This window comes from Pelodiscus sinensis, chromosome 24 (assembly GCF_052426305.1).
Source record: "Pelodiscus sinensis isolate ZL-2025 chromosome 24, ASM5242630v1, whole genome shotgun sequence".
NCBI lineage: Eukaryota > Metazoa > Chordata > Testudines > Trionychidae > Pelodiscus > Pelodiscus sinensis.
Window position 1 is genome coordinate 4,307,421 of NC_143075.1, and position 23,594 is coordinate 4,331,014.

Here is a 23,594-nt window from a genome sequence, read left to right on the forward strand (position 1 = left end):
CGGACTCCGTGCCTGCGGCTACATGCGGCACGGAGTAGGTAGTTCGAATTAGGCTCTCCACGAAGAGTAACAGTAGTTTGAATTAGAGAGCCTAATTCGAACTACCTACTCCGTGCCGCGTGTAGCCGCGGGCACAGAGTCCGCACTAAGGAGGATTTAAAAATGGCAGCGCCCAGCAAGATGCAAATGAAGCCCGGGATATTTAAATCCCGGGCTTCATTTGCAACTTCGAATGCCTACATTAGCCACCCTAGTTCGAACTAGGGTGGCAGTGTAGACATACCCTTATAGATTAACAGATGTATTGGAGCATAAGCTTTCGTGGGCAAAGACCCACTTCGTCAGATGCAGGTTTATGTTCTTGTCATTGAAATTAGAATCTAGCCTAATAATTAAAACGTGAAATGACAGTAGTTGTGTTTTTCTATGTTAAAATTACCAGTTTTGCTAGAATTGGTGCTGTCTAGCATTGAAAGGACCAAACAGCAAGCATCTTATGACAACAGAGTTCAACTATGAGGCTGTTTCCTCAGTAGATCAATAAAATATGTTGTGTAGATTTCCTCTGCTAAAGCACTTTTCTAAGATCAGTCTTGAGGCATCATCATCAGATTTGCTCTAGGAAATTCTTTCTCTTCATTTCAGTTATTTAAAACAACAACAAAACCCTTTATTCTGCAGGTCTTGTTCAGGTGAGAGCTCTCAGAGAAATAATACTTCTCAGTAGGTGCAATCAGTGCATGTTCTCTGTCAATAAATCTGTTGTCAATAACAAGACTAACACTTTTTTCTTCTCTGTGTATGCTGTATACAGGTGAGTTTGTTGAAGTAGTGAATGGTCATCTGCCTTACAGTCTCATCTGATTGTAACTAACACAAATTATTCTTGGTTATGATGTCTTGAATAACATTTAGCTTTGCATACAATTTCATCCCGTGTTTCAAAATTTTCCTGTGCATGTTAACTCTGCATTTCCTTACAGGAGATGGCACTATGTAATGAAGTTAAACCTCTTCAAATGATCCCTGTTCATCTGGTCCAGCCATTGAAACCAAATTCCCCTACTCATTTGGCAATGAGTCAGGTGGACTTGGTGGAACGCCTGTTGAAAGACCTGGGAACAGAAAATTCTGGTTTTACTATTGACAACGTCATGAAGGTAGGAGGATTCTACAGTATGTTAAGTCTCTCTTTCTTGGTTGATTGTTAGTTTATCTGTGTTGGAGTGCCAGCCACATTCACCAATTAATGAGGACCAATGAGCTTCTTTAGGCAGAATTAGACAACCTTGTGAAGATCCATAATTACCAAAAAAAAAAAAAAAGCCCTATACAGGATATTTGGTTGGAGAAACATGTCTGTCTGTCTAAGCAATCACAATGCTCCCAGTGAGGTGAGCAATCCCTCCAGATTAAGGGAACAGATCCTTTGATCTGACTGAGCTAGGCTCGGTACAGTGGAAATGGAGCAAGCAAAGGTGGTTTAAAGCTGCCTTTGTTTTCCCCCAAATATAATAAAACTATTCCAGGCCAGATTAAATTAGAATAACCCTTTTAACCAATATATTTTCAGTTTGCGACAGGGGCATTGGAGCACAGAGTATATGAGGTACGCGATTCCGCATTACGGATTATCTTCGACATGTACAGGCAGCACCAGACTGTTATACTGGACTATCTTCCTCCAGATGATGCCAATACACGCAAGAATGTTCTCTATAAAACACTCTTTGATGGATTTACTAAAATAGATGGCAGACTTACTGAGGCTGAGCTTAGAGTAAGTAATAAAACTGTGGAAAGTGTGCAGTTATAGTAAGATACTGTACCATATTGAATTTGTAGCTGCACTGATCATAAAATGATTTATTAAAACATTTATAGCAAATTTTGTAATTGTAAATATCTTGATTCCATAGTAAAAAAGACTAGCACTAACTTTAACATGTTAATCAGTTTATACTAAATCACTGTTATGATTGTACTTTTTTCATGTTTAATCCCTAATTATATTTCTGAAACAGTAATAGTATTTTCACGTCCGTAATAAAAATCTAGGTGTCAGTAGTAGAATGGTCATTCTGTGACACGGATGAAGGGAAGATATGTTAAATTATTCATCTGTCAGTTTCCATCATGACAAAAACATCTAAATCACAATGAATTTATTTAAAATTAGGATAGAAGGTCCTTTTTTATATTGTAATAGACCAGTTGTTTTACATTCAGTAAGAAAACAATGTTATATACTTGATTAAATGGTGTTTAGCATCCTTCCTTGTATGAGAGAGTATTACAAAACCACGGTAACTGAGAGAGTATTTCTTAACAGGCACAGAAAAAGGCAGCCACAGAAGAAGCAGAAAAACAGAAAAAAGAGGAGATTAAGGTTCTGCAAGGGCAACTGGCAGCACTGAAGGAGATCCAGGCAGAAGTTCAGGCTGGAAAGGTCAATATCTTTTTCACCAAATGTCCTGAGTTGAAATTATCTTGTAACTAGAGGATTTATCTTGCGTTGCTTGGGCCCTTCAGGGCAAGGGACTGTAGATGTGGGGGGTGTAGGAGTCAGGGCAGAGGAGGCTCAGGCCAGGGGCTTAGGAGGTTTGGGAGGGGAGCTCGCCGCAGCCACCCATGACAGCGAGCATGGTGCTGCTCTGATGACATCTCCTCCCAGTAGGCCGGAGCTGCGTTGCCCTGTGGTTTCTTAGGGTGGGGGGCGAGCAGGGCTTCCCCACCCGCAATCCGGCACTGCGACCGGTGGGGGGGGGAACCTTGGGGGCATGCAGTATAGCTGTCCCCTGTGTTCTCTGCTCCTAGTGGTCATTGCAGATCATAACTGTCTTTTCTTCCAGACCCCTCCTTTTTCCATGTTATGGAAAACAATCTAATTCCAGGTATGTCTCATTTTCCTGGGACAACCAACACCTGACCTTGCATTAATAAGTTAGGATAAGAGGATGTTGCATACCAAATTTGGTGGTCCTAGCTGTTACCGTTTAGGAGGAGTTCTTAAATGGACTCACAGGCGGACGGATGTACTTATGGACAGATGACAGGATACTGGTCCTGTTTTTTCCTGATGAATACTGGAAACAGATTACACTGCTGTTCTGTGAGATGAAAGTTGCTTTGTGATAAACTTCAGTATTATATTAAACCACAAGAAGTGTAACTGAAGTATATGAAGTGACTGGTCTTTATTGATATCAGAAAAAGAAATTCTGTGTTTTGTTTTTGATAGCGTGGTACAAACATTGTGTCCAGGTAGGGTTATTTAATGCATCATGTGGTGTTTGGTGGCTGCATCTACAAACTTTAAAATGTCCCAAGTATTTGTTAGAGCAGTGAGTGGGTACTACAGGCAGTCCCCGGGTTACGAGGATCCAACTTATGTTGGATCCGTACTTACGAATGGGGCTTTTCTCGCCCCGGAGAACGCGGGCAGCGGGACCAGGGAGACGCGCCGTGATCTCGCCACCCGGGTTCTCCACGGCTTTGCTCCGCGTCTCCCTGGTTCCGGGGGACTGTAGGTTTGTTCTTAAGTTGAATTTGTACTTAAGTCGGAACTGGCGTCCAGATTCAGCCGCTGCTGAAACTGACCAGCGGCTGACTACAGGAAGCCTGAGGCAGAGTTGCTCTGCCCCTGGCTTCCTGGAATCAGCCACTGATCAGTTTCAGCAGCAGCTGACTTGGGGACACCTGGGGTAGAGCAGTTAGGGTGCTGCCGGGTTGGTCCCCGCAGCGCCGAGGTGCGGCGCTGCGGGGACCTACCCGGCAGCGCCCCAGCTGCTCTGTCCCAGGCGTCCAGATTCAGCTGCTGTTGAAACTGATCAGCGGCTGATTCCAGGAAGCCCGGGCAGAGAAACTCTGCCTCCGGCTTCCTGTAGTCAGCCGCTGGTCAGTTTCAGCAGCGGCTGAATCTGGACGCCAGTTCGACTTAAGTACAAACTTAAGAACAAACCTACAGTCCCTATCTTGTACGTAACCCGGGGACTGCCTGTATATATAATAACTCAGGTAGGTCACTTAGAATGATGCTATACTGTGTCATTGTCAGCTATTAGAACTGTGCATGTTTGACTTTAAAGGTAGTAATGGTAGAGGGACGGTTGCCCATCCTGATTGCAAGGTTGCTGCTGTAGTATGTATGCCTGTGCCAACATAGGGACAGGAATATATCTACTGGAGGAATGCTGTTGTGTCCCAGCACTCAGAAGAAATCCTCTTTGGGAATGCTGGCTTCTGCACCACAGCCTTGACTTTGCTTCTCATTTCTTCGCTGACTGGGTTTTCTTTGGATTTATCTGCTCTTCCTTCCTGAAATACCAAGAAATCATTCTGTCCTGGCCAGTGCCATAGTCACCAATGGAATTACTGACGTCTCTTTCTCTGTTTGGCAGGAGAAAGAAAATGATTTTCAAAAGCCAAAGACTCAAGGTAAGAAAAGCTTAAAACTATTCAAAAAACACAGAAACCAAACTAGCCTTGAAATGTTTTGGATGGAGAAATAATTAGGACACGTGGCAACCAATAGGTGACTGACCATGGCATAATGCATGCTGACTCATCTGAGTTCAGAAACAAACACATCCTAGAGCTTTGGATTGGCTGAGGTTCAGTCTAACAGACAGAATCATTCTGCCTTCAGAGGAGAACTGACCATTTAGTGTGCCAACATTAGTTGCCAGCAGTGAGGCTGGTAATTTCTCACGCCAGCTCAAATTGGCTTGTATTGAAGCCAGTTTGGATTTCTCCTCACAATGAGGGTGAAATCATCTGCCACTTTATTTTCAAAATGTTAAGCAACATTTTAAATAGGGACTGGTTTTCAACAGCTCGTTGCTGATGTTTTGTTGGTCAGAGCACCCAAAAGACAAGCAGTTATCCTGCTATATACAGGAGTGTTGCCTCTTAGTGCTGCATATGCTTTAGTTGCTTGTCAATGTTTAGGAATATACTGTTCCAAATAATCAGTTGCTATTAAAATTTTGAGAAATAGTACTGTTCTGAAAGAACTTAGGGATAGCTCAGTGGTTTGAGCATTGACCTGCTAAACCCTGTGTTGTGAGTTCAATTCTTGAGGGGGCCATTTAGGGATCTCTTACGGTCCCTTCCAGTTCTACGAGAGAGATTTATCTCCATAAATTTTTCGGGGGCAGGGATAGCTCAGTGGTTTGAGCCTTGACCTGCTTAAACCCAGGGTTGTGAGTTCAGTCCTTGAGGGGGCTATTTAGGAAGCTGTGGCACATCTGTCAGGGATGGTACTTTGTCCTGCCGTGAGGGCAGGGGACTGGTCTCAATGACCTCTCAAGGGCCCTTCCAGTTCTACGAGATAGGTATATCTCCATTTATTATTATTATCTATTGAGTTTAATAAATTCCTTTTTACAGGTGAGCAAATAAAGAAAGTCACCCTACCTGCAGCAACAGAGATTCCAGATGATCATTCCTCAGTTGCAAATTATTTAGATAAGTAAGTAAAATCAGAAGCTTCTAACCTCTTTAATGTCACTGCTAAAGAGGAGATAGAGATAATCCAAATGCAAATAATTATACTGATGTTTGTAGACAATTCGTTAAATAAGATTTAAATAAAATGCAAATGGGGCCATTTTGAATATTTTAATTTCTTCCCCCTTATTCTTTATCTTCTACAATAAATACAGTTAAGACTGTACAAAGCAGGATTACCTCAAATTGCACAAATAGTGAAGGGTATGTGTGTACATGTGCTTTGAGAAGTTATGTCCATGGATTAGAAAACTGTCACTGCTATAGGAACCAGAGGCAAAGCTAAGGCTAAGACTATCACATTTAAGGACTTAATGAAAGTAGAAGATGTCCTTGGAGATTGGATAAAGTGTCCATGTGAGCTTTTCCCCAGTACTTATTTGTAATAAAGGGCATGTCCAGACTACATCCCTCTTTCAAAAGAGGGATGTATATTAGACAGATTGAAATTGCAAATGAAGCCAGGATTTGAATTTCCCACGCTTCATTTGCATAATGGTGGCCACATGTTCTTTCGGGGAAAAAAAACCCTTTTTTGAAAGATCCTGTAAACCTCATTTTTTGAGGAGTACAGGATATTTCGAAAAAGGGTTGGTTTTTTTTTCAAAAGAACCGCGTCTAGATGTCGATTTCACTTTCGAAAAGCACTTTTTTGATAGAACGTGCGGCTGCCATTATGCAAATGAAGCGTGGGAAATTAAAATCCCGACTTCATTTGCAATTTTGATCTAATTGACATCCCTCTTTCGAAAGAGAGATGTAGTCTAGACGTAGCCAAAGTCTCTCTCTTTGAGTGAACCTTTGAAGTTATAGCTCTACTACCACTTCACAAAAGTCTCTGCTTGAGCCCACTCGAGGCAGTTAGTTATTCTGTTGGGATGATGATTTGTACAAAAAACCTGTAAGTCGCGGAATGATTTTAAACTGGAAAGATGTTTCTTTTAGTAATCTGTAGCATTTGTTATTGTTCCTCTGTCTTCTCCAGCTTATGCATTTTTTGTGGTGAAAGGGACGAATCGTTCACAGAGGAAGGCTTGGATCTCCATTACTGGAAACATTGCCCTATGTTGACAAGATGTGAGCACTGCAAACAGGTCAGTCATTGTATTCAAAAGTCTGCATTACTATATAATCTGTATGCACATTCCTGAACTAACAGAAGCAGTGAATTATTCTATTGTCAATCAGTAAGATGCAAAAGATTAAAAGTTCAGTTTGTAGCAGAATCATTGTCATGGGCAATAACACAAGGAAAGGAGCAGTATAAGGAACCAGATTAACAGGCAAAGTAATTCCGCTCAACATATTTATCCATTTAAAATGTACAGCACCATTACAATCAGGAAACTGGAAAAGAAGGGTATCTCTCCTCTCAGTTGGACAAACACCTTTGAAAGGAAAGGTGTTGTCAATCTATAAGGGATTTGCCGCTACACAGTACAGTAAAATTCCAGTTGTCCAGCATCCAGTGGTCTGGCACTCCTGCTAGTCCGGCACCACCTGGAACCCGGAACTGCTCCTGCCCTGGAGCTGCTCTGCCCCGGGCTTCCCAGAGTCAGCTGCTGGTCAGTTTCAGCAGTGGCTGACTTGGGGAAGTCTGGGGCAGAGCAGCTGGGGTGCTGCCAGGTTGGTCCTGCAGCACCGCCCCCCGATCCCCTCCACCCTACCCCAACCCCGTAATAGCCGTCCCCCCTTCCGATAGTCCGTCATATTTGATAATCTGGCACCCCCTGGGTCCTAAAGGTGCCGGATTATCAGAAGTTTACTGTATAAGCTACAGGTGCAAGTGTGAAACATCGGAGCTCTTGCTGGGTGTGACATTCTAAATCATTTCAGACCAGAGGTCATATTGAGGAGAGGAGAAATTAGTGATATTTTACCTGACTCGACCCACAAAATAAGCTCTGGCCACAGGCGATATGTAGTCATATTTTATTAAGCAGATGTTCAGAGTATGATCACACATGCTCTCAGGGCTTGGCTTTCTCCCAACATGGGTCCTAATACATGCCTGGCTCTGCTGAACTCAAGTCTAGTTTCCCCATAATGAAACTTGCAAGCCCCACAAGGCTCCTGGAGCATGCCTTCCCCTTAATGGGGCCCTTCTTGAGTGAGGGAGAATGCAGCAGTGTCTCCCAAACCCATTTGGTGCTGGTGCCAAAGGGAGCTGTCCTTTACAGTAGATTGAAAATCTGCACATACACATACTGTAACCCATCCCCTCTCCTTTTTTATGCGGTCTGACAATCTGTTGTATTAACATTGAGATGAATCGAGAAGCTGATAACACTCTCATCAGTTCAGGCTCTACAAATGTGGGTAGTTATGCTCCCCATGTTTTTGAGGCCATCTCAATAATTATCACAGCTAGAGACTGATTTTGCCTTTTTAAAATTGCTGGGATTCTGGGGAACAATATATGGTGTATCATGCCCTATGATTGCTATCCAGCTCAGTGTGGGTCTTGTTTCAGATATGTATGTATGTGTGGGGGCTCTTTAACATTCCAGTGTTACTCGTCAAATAGCTTGTTCCAACTTGTCATACATTAAAAGTGTCAAACAAGTATTACTGACATGTTAAGTGGGCAAAAGATTATTCCAGAAAAAAACATGTATTCCTGTTTTGTCCCAGTGCCTGCCTGTACTTGCATGCAATGTTAACAACTTGTAGCTCATGTACAGTACAGTATGTGGAATCATTTGTATCATAAGTATATTTAAATGTAAAAGTGGAGTTAAACACAGGATCAAGTTTTAAGTTACTTTTCCTTGTTTTATGTTTAAGCCCATAATTGTACAATTTTAAATTGTGCAGGTTGTATGTGTTGAAACACAAGCAGTGTATTATCAGATAGAAGCATTTTTGAAATTTTACTCCATGCCCCATTTTCAAAGGTGAAGTAGGAGCCCAAGGCTCATGGATTTTAGTGACATTTAGAGCTGTAGGTGCTTATGTCACTTTTAAATATGAGACTTGGGCTCTAAAGTTACTTAAGATGATTTAAAAATTTGAAAGCACAATACAAGTGTATAGATGTGTCTCTTGTATTCTCAGCAACCTGTTTGTTTTCCGGTGGCAGGTGGTGGAGATAGCAAGCCTGACAGAGCACCTGCTGACTGAGTGTGATAAAAAAGATGGCTTTGGGAAATGTCAGCGCTGCAGCGAGGCCCTTCCAAAAGAGGAACTCCCCAAACATGTGAAGAGCAAGACTTGCAATGGTGAGTAGCTTCAAATGGAATAAGTGAAGCCGGGGGAGCTGCAAGTACTCAATACCCTTGGAAAACCAAGCTACTTCTGTTCAGGTTCTGAGCTGAAATCCCAGTGAGGCTAAGGATTGAATATTTTTGGCCTAACTGCTCTTACTTTTCAGTGCTCCCTGCACTTACCTCCAGTTAATGCATGCAGGAGTGTCTTGTGAGCAAGAACAGACAATTTCTGAAGATTATTCTACAATTTAGACCACCCACATCACTGCACTTCTGTGTTCGCTGTTTTTCCTTTCCTCTTCCTTTTTTCTCTTGATAATGACATTGGTTTCTAAAGAACTGTCAGTTCCATCTTTTGTTCATAGAAATTGGCAGAGCTCAATCTGTTTCTCTTGCCTTTGGCAAAGCACATGCGATAGCATACCTTTTATTCCTGCTTTCTAATCCTTTCAGCTGCAAAACCAGAAAAAGTGGCAAACCATTGTCCCTTGTGCCATGAAAACTTCGCCCCAGGAGAGGAGGTAAGAGAAACACGCGTAATGTCAAATTGGGCTTGCTCATCTTGTCACTAAGACTTCAATAATTTGTCCATTAACACTGAAATTACTTACACTGCCTGAATATAACCATATCAAAAAGTGTGTGATTCTCCTCTGTCTGTGACTTCAGATTCTAGAACAATGATAGTAAATGCAGCCTGATCACAAACTGCTTTCAAAGGCTGTGCAAAGCAGGGTTTTAATGGACACCTTGCTTCTTTTGTAATCAGCCTTCCAACATAAAGTGATGTTTCTAATTCTTCTCCCACTATTCCTGTCACCTTAATTTGATTTGCTAAGTGATTTAACGGAGTTACATTTAGGCTTGTTCAGGTTACAGCAGGAATTGATTATCAATCTTTGACTTTCACCCAGAGACCAGTTCTAAATCTGATCAAGACAGCAGTTAACAGGCAAAAGAATGAAACCAAGTGTCAGCTCAGTCCCAAGTTCACTGTGAGATGTTGCTGATATTTTCTTGTGTAGGCCAAAACTATTAAAATCTGCTTGCTTTTCTCAGTAAAATGATCCCTAACATTTCATTTTTCCCTTGATACTGTAAAAAGTGTGTGTGTGTGCATATGTGCAAATATAGAAATAGTGTTTGTATGAAAGACCTGCTATTTCTCTGCTTTTATAAAACCAGTTGTTTTTTAATTGATCATAGGCTTGGAAATCTCACCTAATGGGTAAAGATGGCTGTAAAATGAATCTACGGAGGGGGCATACACTAAATAAAACTCTGCTGATGCAACCTGGTATGGATTTCCTTGTGATTATTATACTTTCCACTTTGTTCACTTGTTTAAACAGAAGGCTTTATTCTAGAAAGCAAGTTGATCCTTAGTCAGTAAGGGTATGTCTACACTACAGCACTAATTCGAACTAACTTAATTCGAATTAGTTAATTCGAACTAAGCTAATTCGAATTAGTGCATCTAGACCTAAAAACTAGTTCGAATTAGCATTTTGCTAATTCGAACTAGCATGTCCACATTGAGTGGACCCTGAACCAAGGTTAAGGATGGCTGGAAGCAGTGCCAGCAGGGCATCAGATTAGGACTTAGAGCGTGAAGCTGCTGTCTCAGGCTAGCCGAGGGTTGTGCTTAAAGGGACCCGACCTCCATCCCGGACAGACAGTTCTCAGGGGTTCCCCGCTTGCAAAGCAGTCCTGGTTTGGAGTGCCCTGAGTGCCCACACTTGGCACATCACAGCATTCGGCCATCAGCCCAGCTGCACTTGCCACAGGCTGCCATCTGGGGAGGGGGTCAATCGGGGGGCTGCAGGAGAGCTTCCACCCCGAGGAGCCCGCAGAGCCAGCCCAGTCCTCCCCATTGGGGGCTTGTACCCCATTCCTCCCTCACCTCCTTCCACTTACCCCTCCCTAGCCCCCCTTCCTGATGTACAAAATAAAGGACACGTGTGTTCAAAAATAGAAACTCTCTTTATTGAACAAAACTCGGGGAGACTGGGAAAAGGAGGTGGGAGAGGGGAAGAGAGAGGGTGGGAAAGGGGAGGGCAACTAAAATGATCAGGGGTTTGGAACAGGTCCCATATGAAGAGAGGCTAAAGAGGCTGGGACTTTTCAGCTTAGAAAAGAGGAGACTGAGGGGGGATATGATAGAGGTCTATAAAAGCATGAGTGGTGTGGAGGGGGTGCATAAAGAAAAGTTCTTCATTAGCTCCCATAATAGAAGGACTAGAGGACACCAAATGACATGAATGGGTAGCAGGCTTCAGAGTAATAACAGAAAGTTCTTCTTCACAAAGCAAAGAGTCAACCTGTGAAACTCCTTGCTGCAGGAGGCTGTGAAGGCTAGAACTAGAACAGAGTTTAAAGGGAAGTGAGATAAAGTCATGGAGGTTGGGTCCATGGAGTGGTATTAGCCAGGGAGTAGAAATGGTGTCCCTGGCCTCTGTTTGTGGAAGGCTGGAGATGGATGGCACAAGACAAATGGCTTGGTCATTGTCTTCGGTCCATCCCCTCCAGGGTCCCTAGTGTTGGCCGCTGTCGGCAGACAGGCTACTGGGCTAGATGGACCTTTGGTCTGACCCAGCACGGTCATTCTAAGCTCAGGGCTCAGGGTCGGGGGTCTCACTGGACCACCCTGATTTTCATGCAAACCTGCTCCTGGGTGGCCAGGCTGGCAGCTATCCTGCCCTAGATGGCCACTTTCCTGTGCCTAGTGCGGACATCGTGGATGAGGTCCACGATCTCCGCACTAGACCAGGCGGGCGCCCGCCTCTTGCGGACCCGGGCAGGCTCCTGGGAGCCGCCAGCCTGGTCCCGGGAAGAGACGGAGGGCTGGGTGGCAGCGGGTGGCTGGCACGAGCCGTGTCAGGTGCAGGGTCTGCTGGCTGGGTGCTGGAAGGCTTGCACCTGGCACAGGCACTGTAGCCAGCCTGTGCCCCTTTAAGGGGTCCGGGGCCGGGAGGGGGGCAGACGAGTTTCCCTGGTGGTGCCCAGAGTGGCCACCAGGGAAAGCTGGGGAGGGCTAGCCTCCCACTAGTTCGAATTAAGTGGCTACACAGCCCTTAATTTGAACTAGCTAATTCGAACTAGGCTTAGTCCTCGTAGAATGAGGTTTACCTAGTTCGAATTAAGCGCTCTGCTAGTTCGAATTAAGTTCGAACTAGCAGTTTGTATGTGTAGCACCTATCAAAGTTAATTCGAACTAACGTCTTTTAGTTCGAATTAACTTTGTAGTGTAGACATACCCTAACAGTTCCGTGTATTATTCAAGTATTTATATATTTATATATACTCTGTATTTCTTATGTGTTGGTATGAAATAGCATGCACAGAGTGCAAATTATCCTCTGTTACTCCAGCCAATCTCAAAGACTTCAGCACAAATGCACTGTTGTAATGGAGTGGAAAAATTGCCTCATTTTAAATTTTATCTTGTTTTATGGAGCAGTATTACCCCCAAAGATTCTCCTTGCTATAGCTGCCCTCTTAAATCCTAGGGTATGCTATGAACTGAACACGCAGCTGCTTATTCTGTCAATACGCCTCAGGCCTGGAGTGCGGGATGGGGGGCAATTTAAGGATGCTAATCTAGCCATAACTTTGGTACAGAAGGAAGTGACAGGTAGTCTTTATCTCTCGTGTTCTTTCAGTTCACACTTACCGAGGGAGGAAACAAGTTGTGATGTAGCACTCTAGCAATTAGGGTTCTAGGTTGATTCAAATGTGCAATCCGTCTCTTGTTACCACTCCCACGAATAATTGTCACCTCAAAATGAATCTTATTAATTCTGTCAATGTTATATCTAATGCATGTACCTGAAATGCAAGAGAGATGCTGTATTTGTGTGTGATTGATAATCTGTATGTTTTTTTCCCAGGCAAAGCAGCAGGATTAACCTTAACCAAATCAGGTACTACGGGAACAAAGGTTCGATCTCCCGCTGTAGGAAGCAAGATCCCTACCCCAAAAGGGGGCCTGAATAAAAGCACTGGCAGAACATACGCAAAGCGATGACATGAGAAGTACTTGTTTCCTTTGTCTCCATAACTGAGCAAGTTTTATGTGATGCACAGGTCTAAGATTGGTTTGCAAGTGACAGGAGCCCCACATCACTCATTTCACCAGAACTACACACTGCTTTTTATTGACCATACCTAGTGTTTGCCTGCTTCATTTAGCCAATAGCTACAGCTTATATATTTCTTTTCTCTGTGCAGTGTTGTGTACAACTGTCCCAAGGACTTGCCTTTCATGGTTAGTGATGTGCAGTCTTTGGGGACAGAGATGCTGCATTCCCTTTGCATTTTCCCAGTAGCACAGAGGAAGCAGAAAATAGCTTCCCCTTCCCTGAGGAGGATTCCTGGTTAGCTCAGGATCTGACTATGCTGGATCTATACCATCTGCTGCTGCGGTAGCCAATATAGAAATCAGAGGGGGCGCTGTATCAGTCTGTATCTGCAAAAAGAATGAGGAGTCCTGTGCCACCCTGAAGACATCTGATGAAATGTTTTTTGCCCATGAAAGCTTGTGATACTATATATATATTTCTGTTCGTCTCTAAGGTGCCACAGAGCTACTCGTTTTTAGATGTATTTGGGTATAAGTTTTTGTGGTCCAAGACCCACTTCGTTAGATGTCGGTTTTTGCCCACAAAAGCGTATGCCCAAATAAATCTGTTAGTCTTCAGGGTGCCCCGGGACTCTTAGTTGTTTTTGCAACATAGAGATTGTGGCCAAAATGTAACATACTTCGGCTATCCCTGGTCAATGTATTGCCCCATGAGACGAGGGTGCTAACTAGTGCAAACGAGCATCTTGGATGCCAGGAAAACTAAGGAACTGGCATCCTTTTGGCCCTTCGAAGCTACAACTGCCTCTCTTTTGGCCCTTCGTCTTGGCATAGCTGAGATGTTAGCCCTTCTGATTGAAACTATATCAGGTTTTCAGAACAAAGCTTTGAGGTATCTTTTCCTTTGAACCAAAGCTAATGTTTGCTTACAAGTAGTCCCGAAACATTTTGGGAATGTAATCATTGTATCATGTGATTTTTGTCACATTAATGGAGTCATTATAAAATGTGTTGAAACACATTTATAATTGTTCTCTGCCAAAATTAGCTTAGTTGCATGACACACTAGAAGTAATAGTGTCACTATATACCTGGTTGGGGGGGTGGAATGCTAGCCATATGATTGAATCATTTTCCTACAGTATAACTCTGCTATGCATATCTCTGCACCTCTCCAGCAAATCAAAACCAATCTACAGAGAAGTTATCCTATGTAGGCTTTGAAGCACATCACTGAATGTTAGAAACACAGTAGCTGTATTGCAATCATAGTAGCTTTGTTGTCAGTAAGTTTATGTTAAGTAGTGTCACAGCCCCACTGTTCTAACATATAGCTCACAAAAATTAAAGTAGAAAGTAAGACTTGAGCAGCTAAAAACATTCTTCTGAGACACCTTGAAATTCTTTAGCTGGTCAGTGTTATGTAGCCACAAAATGATGTGGATGAACAACATGCTCTTTCTAGAAAATTTTTTAACTGCTCTTGCACTCCTTTTGATTGGCTGTCTTACCTCCAGATTCAAGATTGATATGATAAATATAATGAATATTTCAGGTAGCAGTTTTTTATACAATAACTACATATACATAGAAGAATATACCTGTCCATTCAGAGTAACAGTTAGACATTTATGCAAAGGCTTAAGCATAAATTATTCTGTCAGTTAAAGGCGTGTTTGAAAAAAACAGATTGTACTTCCAAAACAGTAATTTTATAAATATGGCTAAACAGACCCTTGTGAACAAACACGTGGAGTAGTTAAATAGCAATTTCCCTAAAATAAAACTCTACCAGAGATGTTGAATTTAGAAACAACAATAGAAAGTCACCAGTGCAGGCCAGGAACATACTTTGAATCCTGCAGGATCCAATCAGTTTCTCTACCTACAAGGTACCCAATTTATAAGAAAGATAATCTGAAATGTTTTTGCCAGATGCCTTGTTCTCTGTTACCCATCCTAACATCTTGTAAAGCAAAAAATCAAACCATTCTCCAGAAACAGTATTTATTCATTATGCCACATACTAACATGATTTGATAGTAATTCCGCAATACCCTTTGATGTTACTATAATGAAGGTTCAGTCAACATGTCTATAGAAATCCCAGCTGTCTAGGGTTTCTAATCCTTCTGGGAGGCAGGCTGTTGGCTGAGGGGGCAAAATTGGTTTTAGCATATGTGGATGAAATAACTGAAGTCATTTAACTTACAAAATGGTAAAAAACTGGTAATTTCTTTTGTATGCTTCCGCTCAAGCCTGTTATTTCTAAAATGGGATTGTGCATAGTAGACTGAAACAATGTATTTATACTTCCTTTGGGATCTAATCTGACTCTCAGTGAAGCTTATGGAAAGATTCCCATTGAGTACAGAGAGTTTTGGATCAGCCCTTATAACAATATGTGTCTGAGAGTAAAAGCTACCAGGAAGAGCAGCTTTAAAAAACAGTTTCTCTAAGGGTGTGTCTACACAGCAGGGCTTAACTTGAAATAATTTACACAAATTGAGCTAAATCAATTCCGTAGCTTATTTTGAAATTGGGAGCATCTACACAGCATTTATTTCAAAATATAACACTCTTCCCCCGACTTCCCTTACTCCTCGTACAATGAGGGTTATGGGAGTTGGAGTAAGAAATCCTCCAGCTTGACAGTATTTCAACATTATTTTGAAATAACTGCCTGCTGTGTAGACACAAACTAAGTTATTTCAAAATAATGTTGCTGTATAGATGTACTCTGAGAGACCATTCAAAGGCTTTTACTACACTTTTCAGTAGATTTTATCACAGGCATTTGCTGTGAAGTTACCAAAATGTGTTTCTCATCTACCAGAATGAGTAGGAATGGTGTCCCTAGCCTCTGTTTGTCAGGGGCTGGAAATGGATGACAGGAGATGTTCACTTCCTTTGTGGCATCTGGCATTGGCTACTGGCGGAAGACAGGACATTGAGCTAGATGGACCTATGGTCTGACCCAGTAGGGCCATTCTTATGTTATTGAATAGACCACAAAAGTTCTCAGCCAGTTTTTTTAATAGTCACCAGAGTGCCAGAAAACCCAGACAAGTTGCTCTTTAAATGGTTTCTTTAACAACTATAGTTTCCGTCAATGATTCCCCATCCTATTTGCTCATACATTGTAATGCTAGTTGAACTGCAAACAAGAGACTAACCTGGTCATAAAAATGCATGGTGAATTCCTGGCCCTCTTGAATTCTATAGAAGTCTTATTGCTGGCTTCAGTGGGGCTGGAATTTCACCCAAAGGCTCACCTCTTATACAGCTGTGTGTCTGTGAGCAGCTGTATGAAGTGTTAACTCATCCTATTTATTATTTAACTTTTAACATAATTTGCTGCACTTCTATATCATTTTCTACCCAAAATGCTGAATAAAATTGTTGGTCCACTGCCTAGGAGTCTGGGGGGATGACAAAAGGTTCCTTATATAGAATTGTTTGATATCGTAAGGGCTATAGAAATCCACTGCCAATAAAAGCTATAGGTTGGGAGGGGGAAATGTCTGTTTCTGGAGAAAATACTTCTTGGTTAGAAGGGAACAGGCTGCATAACCATGGGAATTTGCAGTTTTTAAAATGAAACTAGTATAAACGTGCAGTAAAATATTGAACCGTATGCACTCCCTTTATATGGATAAGCAGCTTCCTTAAATATTAGCAGGAGCACTGACTGCATGAGGGGGAAAACGTGGAATACCTTGTAGACTGTCTCTCTCTAGGAAATTTGTCACTTGTAACTCATCACCAGTGTAGCTCCACTGCTGATAGCAATAAGGGAGGGTTATAGTCTTGAGACTGATTTCCCCTTTGCAGCTCAGCCCTTCCAAATGATGGCTGGAGACTCTAACAAAAGGCATGTGTGTGCTGAGAGGAGGGACCTGGTCCCCTCAATGAAATCTGGCCTTCTATTCTGATAATCATAGGTCTAGACTTTTCAAGGAGGGGAACCACCCAAATCCTAGTTAACACCATGGCTCAGTTCTAAATAGGAGATTGGTTGACTATTACCTTAAAAATGGAGAAGGGTCTTTGGGAATTATAATTACTAAAAGAAGTAAAAATCCTTTTAAAAATATTCTAGTGACCTCCCCTGGCTATTTTCAGAGCCCTAATTTAACGGTTTCTCTCATTTAGCTTTTTAGTAAAATAAAAAGTCAAAATTCCAGTGTGCAGTTTTGCTTTTAAACTGAAAGGCTGTGTCTACACTGGGCCACTTATTCCGGAAAATCAGCCGCTTTTCCGGAATAAGCTGCGAGCTGTCTACACTGGCCCTTGAATTTCCGGAAAAGCAACGACGCTCTACTGTACAAAATCAGCCGCTATTCCGGAAAAACTATTCTGCTCCCGCTCGGGCATAAGTCCTTATTCCGGAACACTGTTCCGGAAAAGGGCCAGTGTAGACAGCCCAGTAGTCTTTTCCGGAAAAAAGCCCCGATCGTGAAAATGGCGATCGGGGCTCTTTTCCGGAAAAGTGCGTCTACATTGGCCACAGACGCTTTTCCGGAAAAAGGGGTTTTCCGGAAAAGCAGCCTGCCAATGTAGACGCTCCTTTTCCGGAAAAACTGAAAACGGAATAGTATTCCGTTTTAAGCAGTTCCGGAAATTCATGCCAGTGTAGACACAGCCAAAAGGTGTGATGTGTTAAAATTCATGCAAACCCTGGAACAGCACTTCAAACACCTTTCCTGCACTGTACATTTCAGGACATCACCTTCTGAAGAAAAAATTAATTGTCCTGCACCACTGTCCACAGCAAGGTCCAAAAATACAGGATTATAGTAATCTGAAAGCAATATTTTTCGTTTGCCATATTAATTGAAGTTTCTATATTTATTTTATTTTGTATATACTATATTATATTTGTAGTGTACAGTTTTTATAGAGCTTGTTTGTGTTCTCTGTACATGTCTATGAATTTGATAAGCACATTGCAGCACTTGCATTTTGAAATGCTGTTGTATGTAACCTTAAACACTTTTTTGTGTATTTCTAAGAAATTAAATTGTCTGTTTTAGAACCTGATCTTGGAGTCACTTATGCAGGCAAAAATCCTATTGACTTTGCTCAGAGTTTAGCCTGTGTAGTGGCTGCAGGGTCAGTTGCTAAGATCCCAGCATACAGCTTACCTTTGAACAGCCCAAATCTATAATCTTTTATGCAAAGAATTCAGTGGACCTACTCCTATCTGGAAAGGTTTTTGTGCATGTAAATTGGCTGGATTGGGCTCCCCTGGGATTCAGTGCACTGGTAAATGTGACCCTTCTTGCATTGTGTTGTATTTTGAATCAGACAGGCAATTAATAGTTTAAACAAAGGAATTTAATTAAATCTTTCACATAACAAAAGCATCAAATATGCTCTCTATCTCTTAATTTGACTGGAGGGCAGTCCAGAAAATGACTTATTTAGACTTTTATGACTTTATTGTTCACAGATTAAGCCCCAGGAAGTGGAATAAAGGCCATCTTTTATGTTACACACCATTTTGAATAGCTGATGAATTTGGGGCTGAACTCGGCATTCTTTTAAGAATTCAGTATTGCTTCTTTCTTTCAATCGGTATCTTCAATCGGTTCTTTGGAAAGGATTTGCCCATCTCTAAGGGGATTTGAAAGTTGGGATGCTCAGGTCACCTGTCTAAAACGTGCATCTCCCTATTTCATGGATCAGCACTGCACAGCAGGGGTATGAACTGTTTTCCTATTCTCTTAGTGGTGGGCGACCCTCGGCCCATCTGCTTGCATGTGGCCCAGCAGGATTCTAGGTGTGGCCTGCATGACATTTTGTTAACTGCTGCCCATATGCAGGGTTGCAGATTCTCTTCCATCTGCATAGTTTATTTTCCTGCTTATACTACTAAAATGACACACATGTAAAGCCAGGGCAGTGAAGAGAGGTGTGGACTGATTGCATGCAGCACTGACTGTGAGAGCCGTGCGCTCCCTCTGTAGCCAATCAAAGTGCTTCTACAGTTCAGTCACCGCAGCCCACAAATTCTAGGTCCACAAGTGAAGTTAGCAAAATTCCCCTGTCCTGAGAGACAGTCTTGGTTAGGAAAATGTTGCAGCCCACTGAGATGGAGGGCCACTCATGCCTAGGTTGGCCCATTGCTGACCTTAGGCTACTTTCTAGAGTTTAACTAGGCTCCTCGTCTGCATTAACTATATAGCTTCCTTACAGTCTCCTAGTCAGTGCTAAATATTTTTGTATTATGCCTGCTGATACAAAAACCCAAGGGAAACTTCAGCACTTTTGAACTTTATTGGGATTGGAGACATTGCTTACTACAGAAAGGCTCGGAGAAAGGCAACAAAAATGAGCCAAAATATGGAACGACTTTCCTATGTAGAGGGAGGTTAGGGCTGTTCAGCTTAGAAAAGAGATGACTAAGGAGGAGGGATGTGACTGAGGTCTACAAAATTGTGAGTGGTGTGGAGAAAGTGAATAGAAAAGTGTTATTTACTCTTTGGGTGTGTCTAGACTACTGAGTTTTGTCGACAAAAGTGGACTTTTGTCGACAAAACTATACCTGCGTCTACGCTACCGATGAGTTCTGTCGACATAACTTCGAGAGAACTCAGCAGTTTTGTCGACGCTGGTAAACCTCATTTTACGAGGCATAACACCTTCTGTCGACAGAGTTCTAGTGACCTCCCCTGGCTATTTTCAGAGCCCTAATTTAACGGTTTCTCTCATTTAGCTTTTTAGTAAAATAAAAAGTCAAAAGTCAAAATTCCAGTGTCCAGCCTCTGAATCTGTCTAGAGGCTCTATGTCGACAGAAGTTTTGTCAATAGTATCTGTCGACAAAACTTTCTTCGACAAAACCCTGTAGTCTAGACGTACCCTTTCACACAATACAGAAATCCGGTGTCACCTGATGAAATAAATAGGCAGCCAGTTTCATACACATAAGAGGAAGTGGGGATGGGGGGGGAGTTGTCACACAGCCCGGGGAACCCATTGCTGTTGTAATGGCTGAAAATAAACGTGGTTTAAAAAAGCACTAGATAAAATCATGGAGAATAGATCGACCAGTAGCTTAGCCAAGATAGTCAGGAATTCCATCACATGCTTGGGCAACCATAAATCTCTGACCCCAGAAGACAAAGGTGGATCACTCCACCTGCCTTTTTCTGTACACACCTCTAAAACTCTGGTACTGGCCACTGTCAGAGACAGGATTTTGGGTTAGACCATTGGTCTGACCTAGTAAGGCAGTTCTTACATTATTTTACATTTTTTTTAACATTGCATATGTTTCATGTTGCGTAAAGGAGAATTGTATTCCTTTTTCTTGAGGCTAGCACTGTGAAATTCTAAAATGCAAGTAGCTCTTCTCTCCATGAATAAACTCAGGCTTTCACACCATAAATAACTTTGTTTCTCTTCTAACATTCCAGGCTTCTGGGATGAGCAGAATCCGTCCCAATTTCTCTTGGCTGCATTTGTCCTAGTAAACATCCCACCTGTAACTCACTCCTGGTGCAACACTAATTCTGTTCCGAGCAGGCCTTATGCACCGCACGGCTTAATGCACTGGCAGATCATCACTGTTCCACTCCTGCTATTTCTAGCCTAAGACGAGCTGCACCTTACTAATGTCATTCAGCTTTCTGGGTGTCTGGCTGGTGAGTCTTGCCCACATGCTCAGCATTTAGCTGATTGCCATATTTGGGATCGGGAAGGAATTTTCCTCCAGGGTAGATTGGCAGAGGCCCTGGAGGTTTTTTGCCTTCCTCTGTAGCATGGGGTACAGTTTACAGCTAGAGGATTCTCTGCATCTTGGGGTCTTCAAAGTATTTGAAGGCTTCAATATCTGAGATATAGGTGAGATGATTATTCTGGGAGAGGTGGGTGAGATTCTGTGGCCTGCACTGTGCAGGGGGTCAGACTAGATGATCATAATGGTTCCTTCTGACCTTAAAGTCTGAGTCTATGAGCTTTTGAGCACAGTTAGAGGAGACTGTAGCAAAAACAGCTGAGCCCTACACTACAGCTTCCACGTCGGCTGCCTGCTGTCGAGTTATGGCTGTAAAGTTTTCTAATATAGATTGGACCCAGAGGAATGCTGCGTTAATGCTTTGTAAAGCTTTTTAATGTTTTTTGTGTGCGCTTTTTTTCCAATGGAAACTGTTTAAATGTAAACTTTCCCCTTCAGGGTTGTGATACAAACAAAATTGTGACAAGAGAGGCCAGTTCTCTTTTCATTGTCCCTAATCACTGACCTGCAAAAAGGAAACCCAGCATAAATAGTGAAAAGTAAATGTAAGGTTAAAATTGTTTGTTGTAGTAAACACAGTAGGGTAATACCTATGGGTAGTAACATAGGAACAGACTCTTTTTTCTGACCTTTTTCCCCACATCACCTCAACTGTTTTACAAAACTGCTAGATATTGGAAAGTGTATTCACAGAAGGAGATGAGGATGCAGCATGTTGTTGCACAGCATTTAAAATAACAGTAAAAATATGTACCCCTTGAGAATTCCTGCAAAGTCATCGTTAAGTCTTTAATTTCTTCCATTAAGTCCAAGGTCGCTTAAGTGTTTTGCAATATCATTTAGGAAGTGCCCACTTTCATTAGGATTTCAGAAAGTCTAGGGGGGCAGCCATGTTAGTCTGTAACTTTTTAAAAACAATGAGTAGTCTTGTGGCACCTTATATATTTGTTAATCTCTAGAAGCATGAGCTTTCATGGGTAAAATCCACTTCTTCAGATGAGTTGAAGTGGAAATAACAGAACCAAAGGTATATATAACAGTTACCTGTCAATTGTAGGACCTGTGTTTATGAAGCCAATTAAGTAGACTGGATGTGTCCCATGCATAGCTTTTGGTAAGGGGCCTACAATTGACAGGTAACTGCTTTTGCTGTTATATACATTTTGGATTCTGTAATTTCCACTCCAGGTCATCTGATGAAGTGGGTTTTACCCAGGACCGCTCATGATCCTATAGATTTGGTATTTTTAAGGTGCCCCAGGACTAATCATTGTTTTTAAGTATTTTAGAGAGTGTAATAGTGGATAGATGTGAGCATATACTATGAAATCAAAATCTTATTAAACAATCTAGAATTAGAAATACAGTTTAAAGGTGAATAAGTAGAAATTTTCAAAGACCTCAGAATATCTTTGTTGCTATGTTCATTAATTATTTATAGATATATTTTAAATGATTTAACTGGGCTGCTTCCTTTTTAATAAACAGTCTGTTTTCTGTCTGTTGGTAAAATAAACTCCCGAGTGAAAAACAAAATGAGGCATGTTCTTATGTTATGAAAGAAGAAACATAAGTGCTTTCAGAGGCTTTTAGAGTAAAATATTCTGAAGCTAAAACTGTTTTCCAGGGTGAAATAAGTCCCTGCCTCTGCCCCAAAACAACCTGATTAGCATCCTTAGCAATACTGCAGCATCACCACTAAAGAGGATAGACTTTGTCTCCTACTCTGTGACTTTTCCATTTTAATGTATTGGGCTCTGAGTATCTGCCAATTTTTTCATCTATCTAAATTGCAGAAACTGTTCAAGAGCATACAGAACTCACTCTCTCCAGGAATCCACTGGTCTAATTCCTTGATTTTTTTTTTCTATCTTGGTTGATAAGAATAATCTATCTCTGAAGAGCAGGCCTGATCCCAGAGATCTTCAGCCATCATGTATAGTGGGTCAACATCTACCTGAAATATACAAATTAAATTTTATTGCTATATTTTAATAAAATTCCATCTATGTTAGAAGTACTGATGGCGTGTCTGCTTTTGAAAACATACTCTGTCCTGTGTGGGCTATTGCTGAGCTCACTAACCTGCCAGTGGTTTGATCTCTGATTTACTCAGTTGCAGGTGGTGATGTTAAAGCTACAGGCACATCGCAGTGGCAAGACTGCACCTCACCTGTCAGCAACATTAATTTAAAGGGAACCCAGGAAATGCAGATTTTCAGCTGTTTTTCCTCAAACAAGGCTCCCAAATTACTTTGATTTTACCCTGAGAATATGCCCATAAGAAATGTGGAACAAGGAGAATTTGAGGTTAATCAACATGATCAAACCTGAATAGAGAAGATGCAATTTACACTCCAAAGGGCAGACCATGCTTCCTGTTGCATCACTGTAAACTCTGCTGGTTGTTTCTCCTACTATGTCACCTCCCCACCACACTTGCTTCCCTGTCTCAGCGTGTCCATGGAACTTGCATGATCTCTGAATTTGCCCCCAGGGCTTGCAATCATGTGTGGAAACTTGGGTTTACAAATTGCCATCCAGCCTTTGGTTTATTTAGCAGCTCTTTGGGAGAGCAGTGTCAGAAAAAGTAAATCCAGTGAAACAATGCTGCAAAGCAAAGGACTTCACACAGTTCAGAGCAGCTGTCACAAGCCTCCCCCGCCCCCAAAAACAGCAATGCAACTGGGCCAGAGCTTTTCAAGTTACGTGAAATGAACTGTCCTAGCACAGCTGATTTTCTTGACATACAGAAGCTCCCACATCCTGAGTAATGCCGCTGGGGTTATCTCGTGCAATGGTCCCTTTTCCTTCTGCTGCTCCTGTGCCTGACAATCCCAAAGTCCTGAAACCTGAGTGGGCCGTGTGCACTCCCGACCTTCCTCGGGCACATGCCAAGGATCTCTTGGTCAATGAAGAAGAGCTGGATTGCTTCAGAGCCAAGGACAGTCTGGCCACCACAGAGGCTATGAAGAAGCCATTCTCACCATCACAGAACTGGTCATAGAAGTGTTTGCAGATGTAGTACGTGCTCTGCCTGTTCCGCACGGG

The 23,594-nt window shown here is 42.1% G+C and overlaps 1 protein-coding gene across 4 annotated transcripts in view; it reads left to right on the forward strand.

The window, feature by feature from the left end:
• CEP104 (centrosomal protein 104) overlaps window positions 1-22,079 on the forward strand; it is a 49,145-nt gene extending 27,066 nt beyond the window's left edge. For 2 of the 4 annotated variants that reach the window (XM_075906614.2, XM_075906612.2), the window contains exons 13-22: window positions 984-1,160; window positions 1,574-1,780; window positions 2,333-2,449; window positions 4,401-4,437; window positions 5,392-5,473; window positions 6,497-6,605; window positions 8,594-8,732; window positions 9,174-9,241; window positions 9,927-10,017; window positions 12,611-22,079. In XM_075906614.2, the coding sequence (XP_075762729.2) occupies window positions 984-1,160; window positions 1,574-1,780; window positions 2,333-2,449; window positions 4,401-4,437; window positions 5,392-5,473; window positions 6,497-6,605; window positions 8,594-8,732; window positions 9,174-9,241; window positions 9,927-10,017; window positions 12,611-12,747 (1,164 nt within the window). In that variant the 3' untranslated portion in view covers window positions 12,748-22,079. The remainder of the gene's footprint in view (window positions 1-983; window positions 1,161-1,573; window positions 1,781-2,332; window positions 2,450-4,400; window positions 4,438-5,391; window positions 5,474-6,496; window positions 6,606-8,593; window positions 8,733-9,173; window positions 9,242-9,926; window positions 10,018-12,610) is intronic. The other 2 variants (XR_016347814.1, XM_075906613.2) reach the window with 2 other exon arrangements.
• The last annotated feature ends 1,515 nt before the right edge of the window (window positions 22,080-23,594 follow it).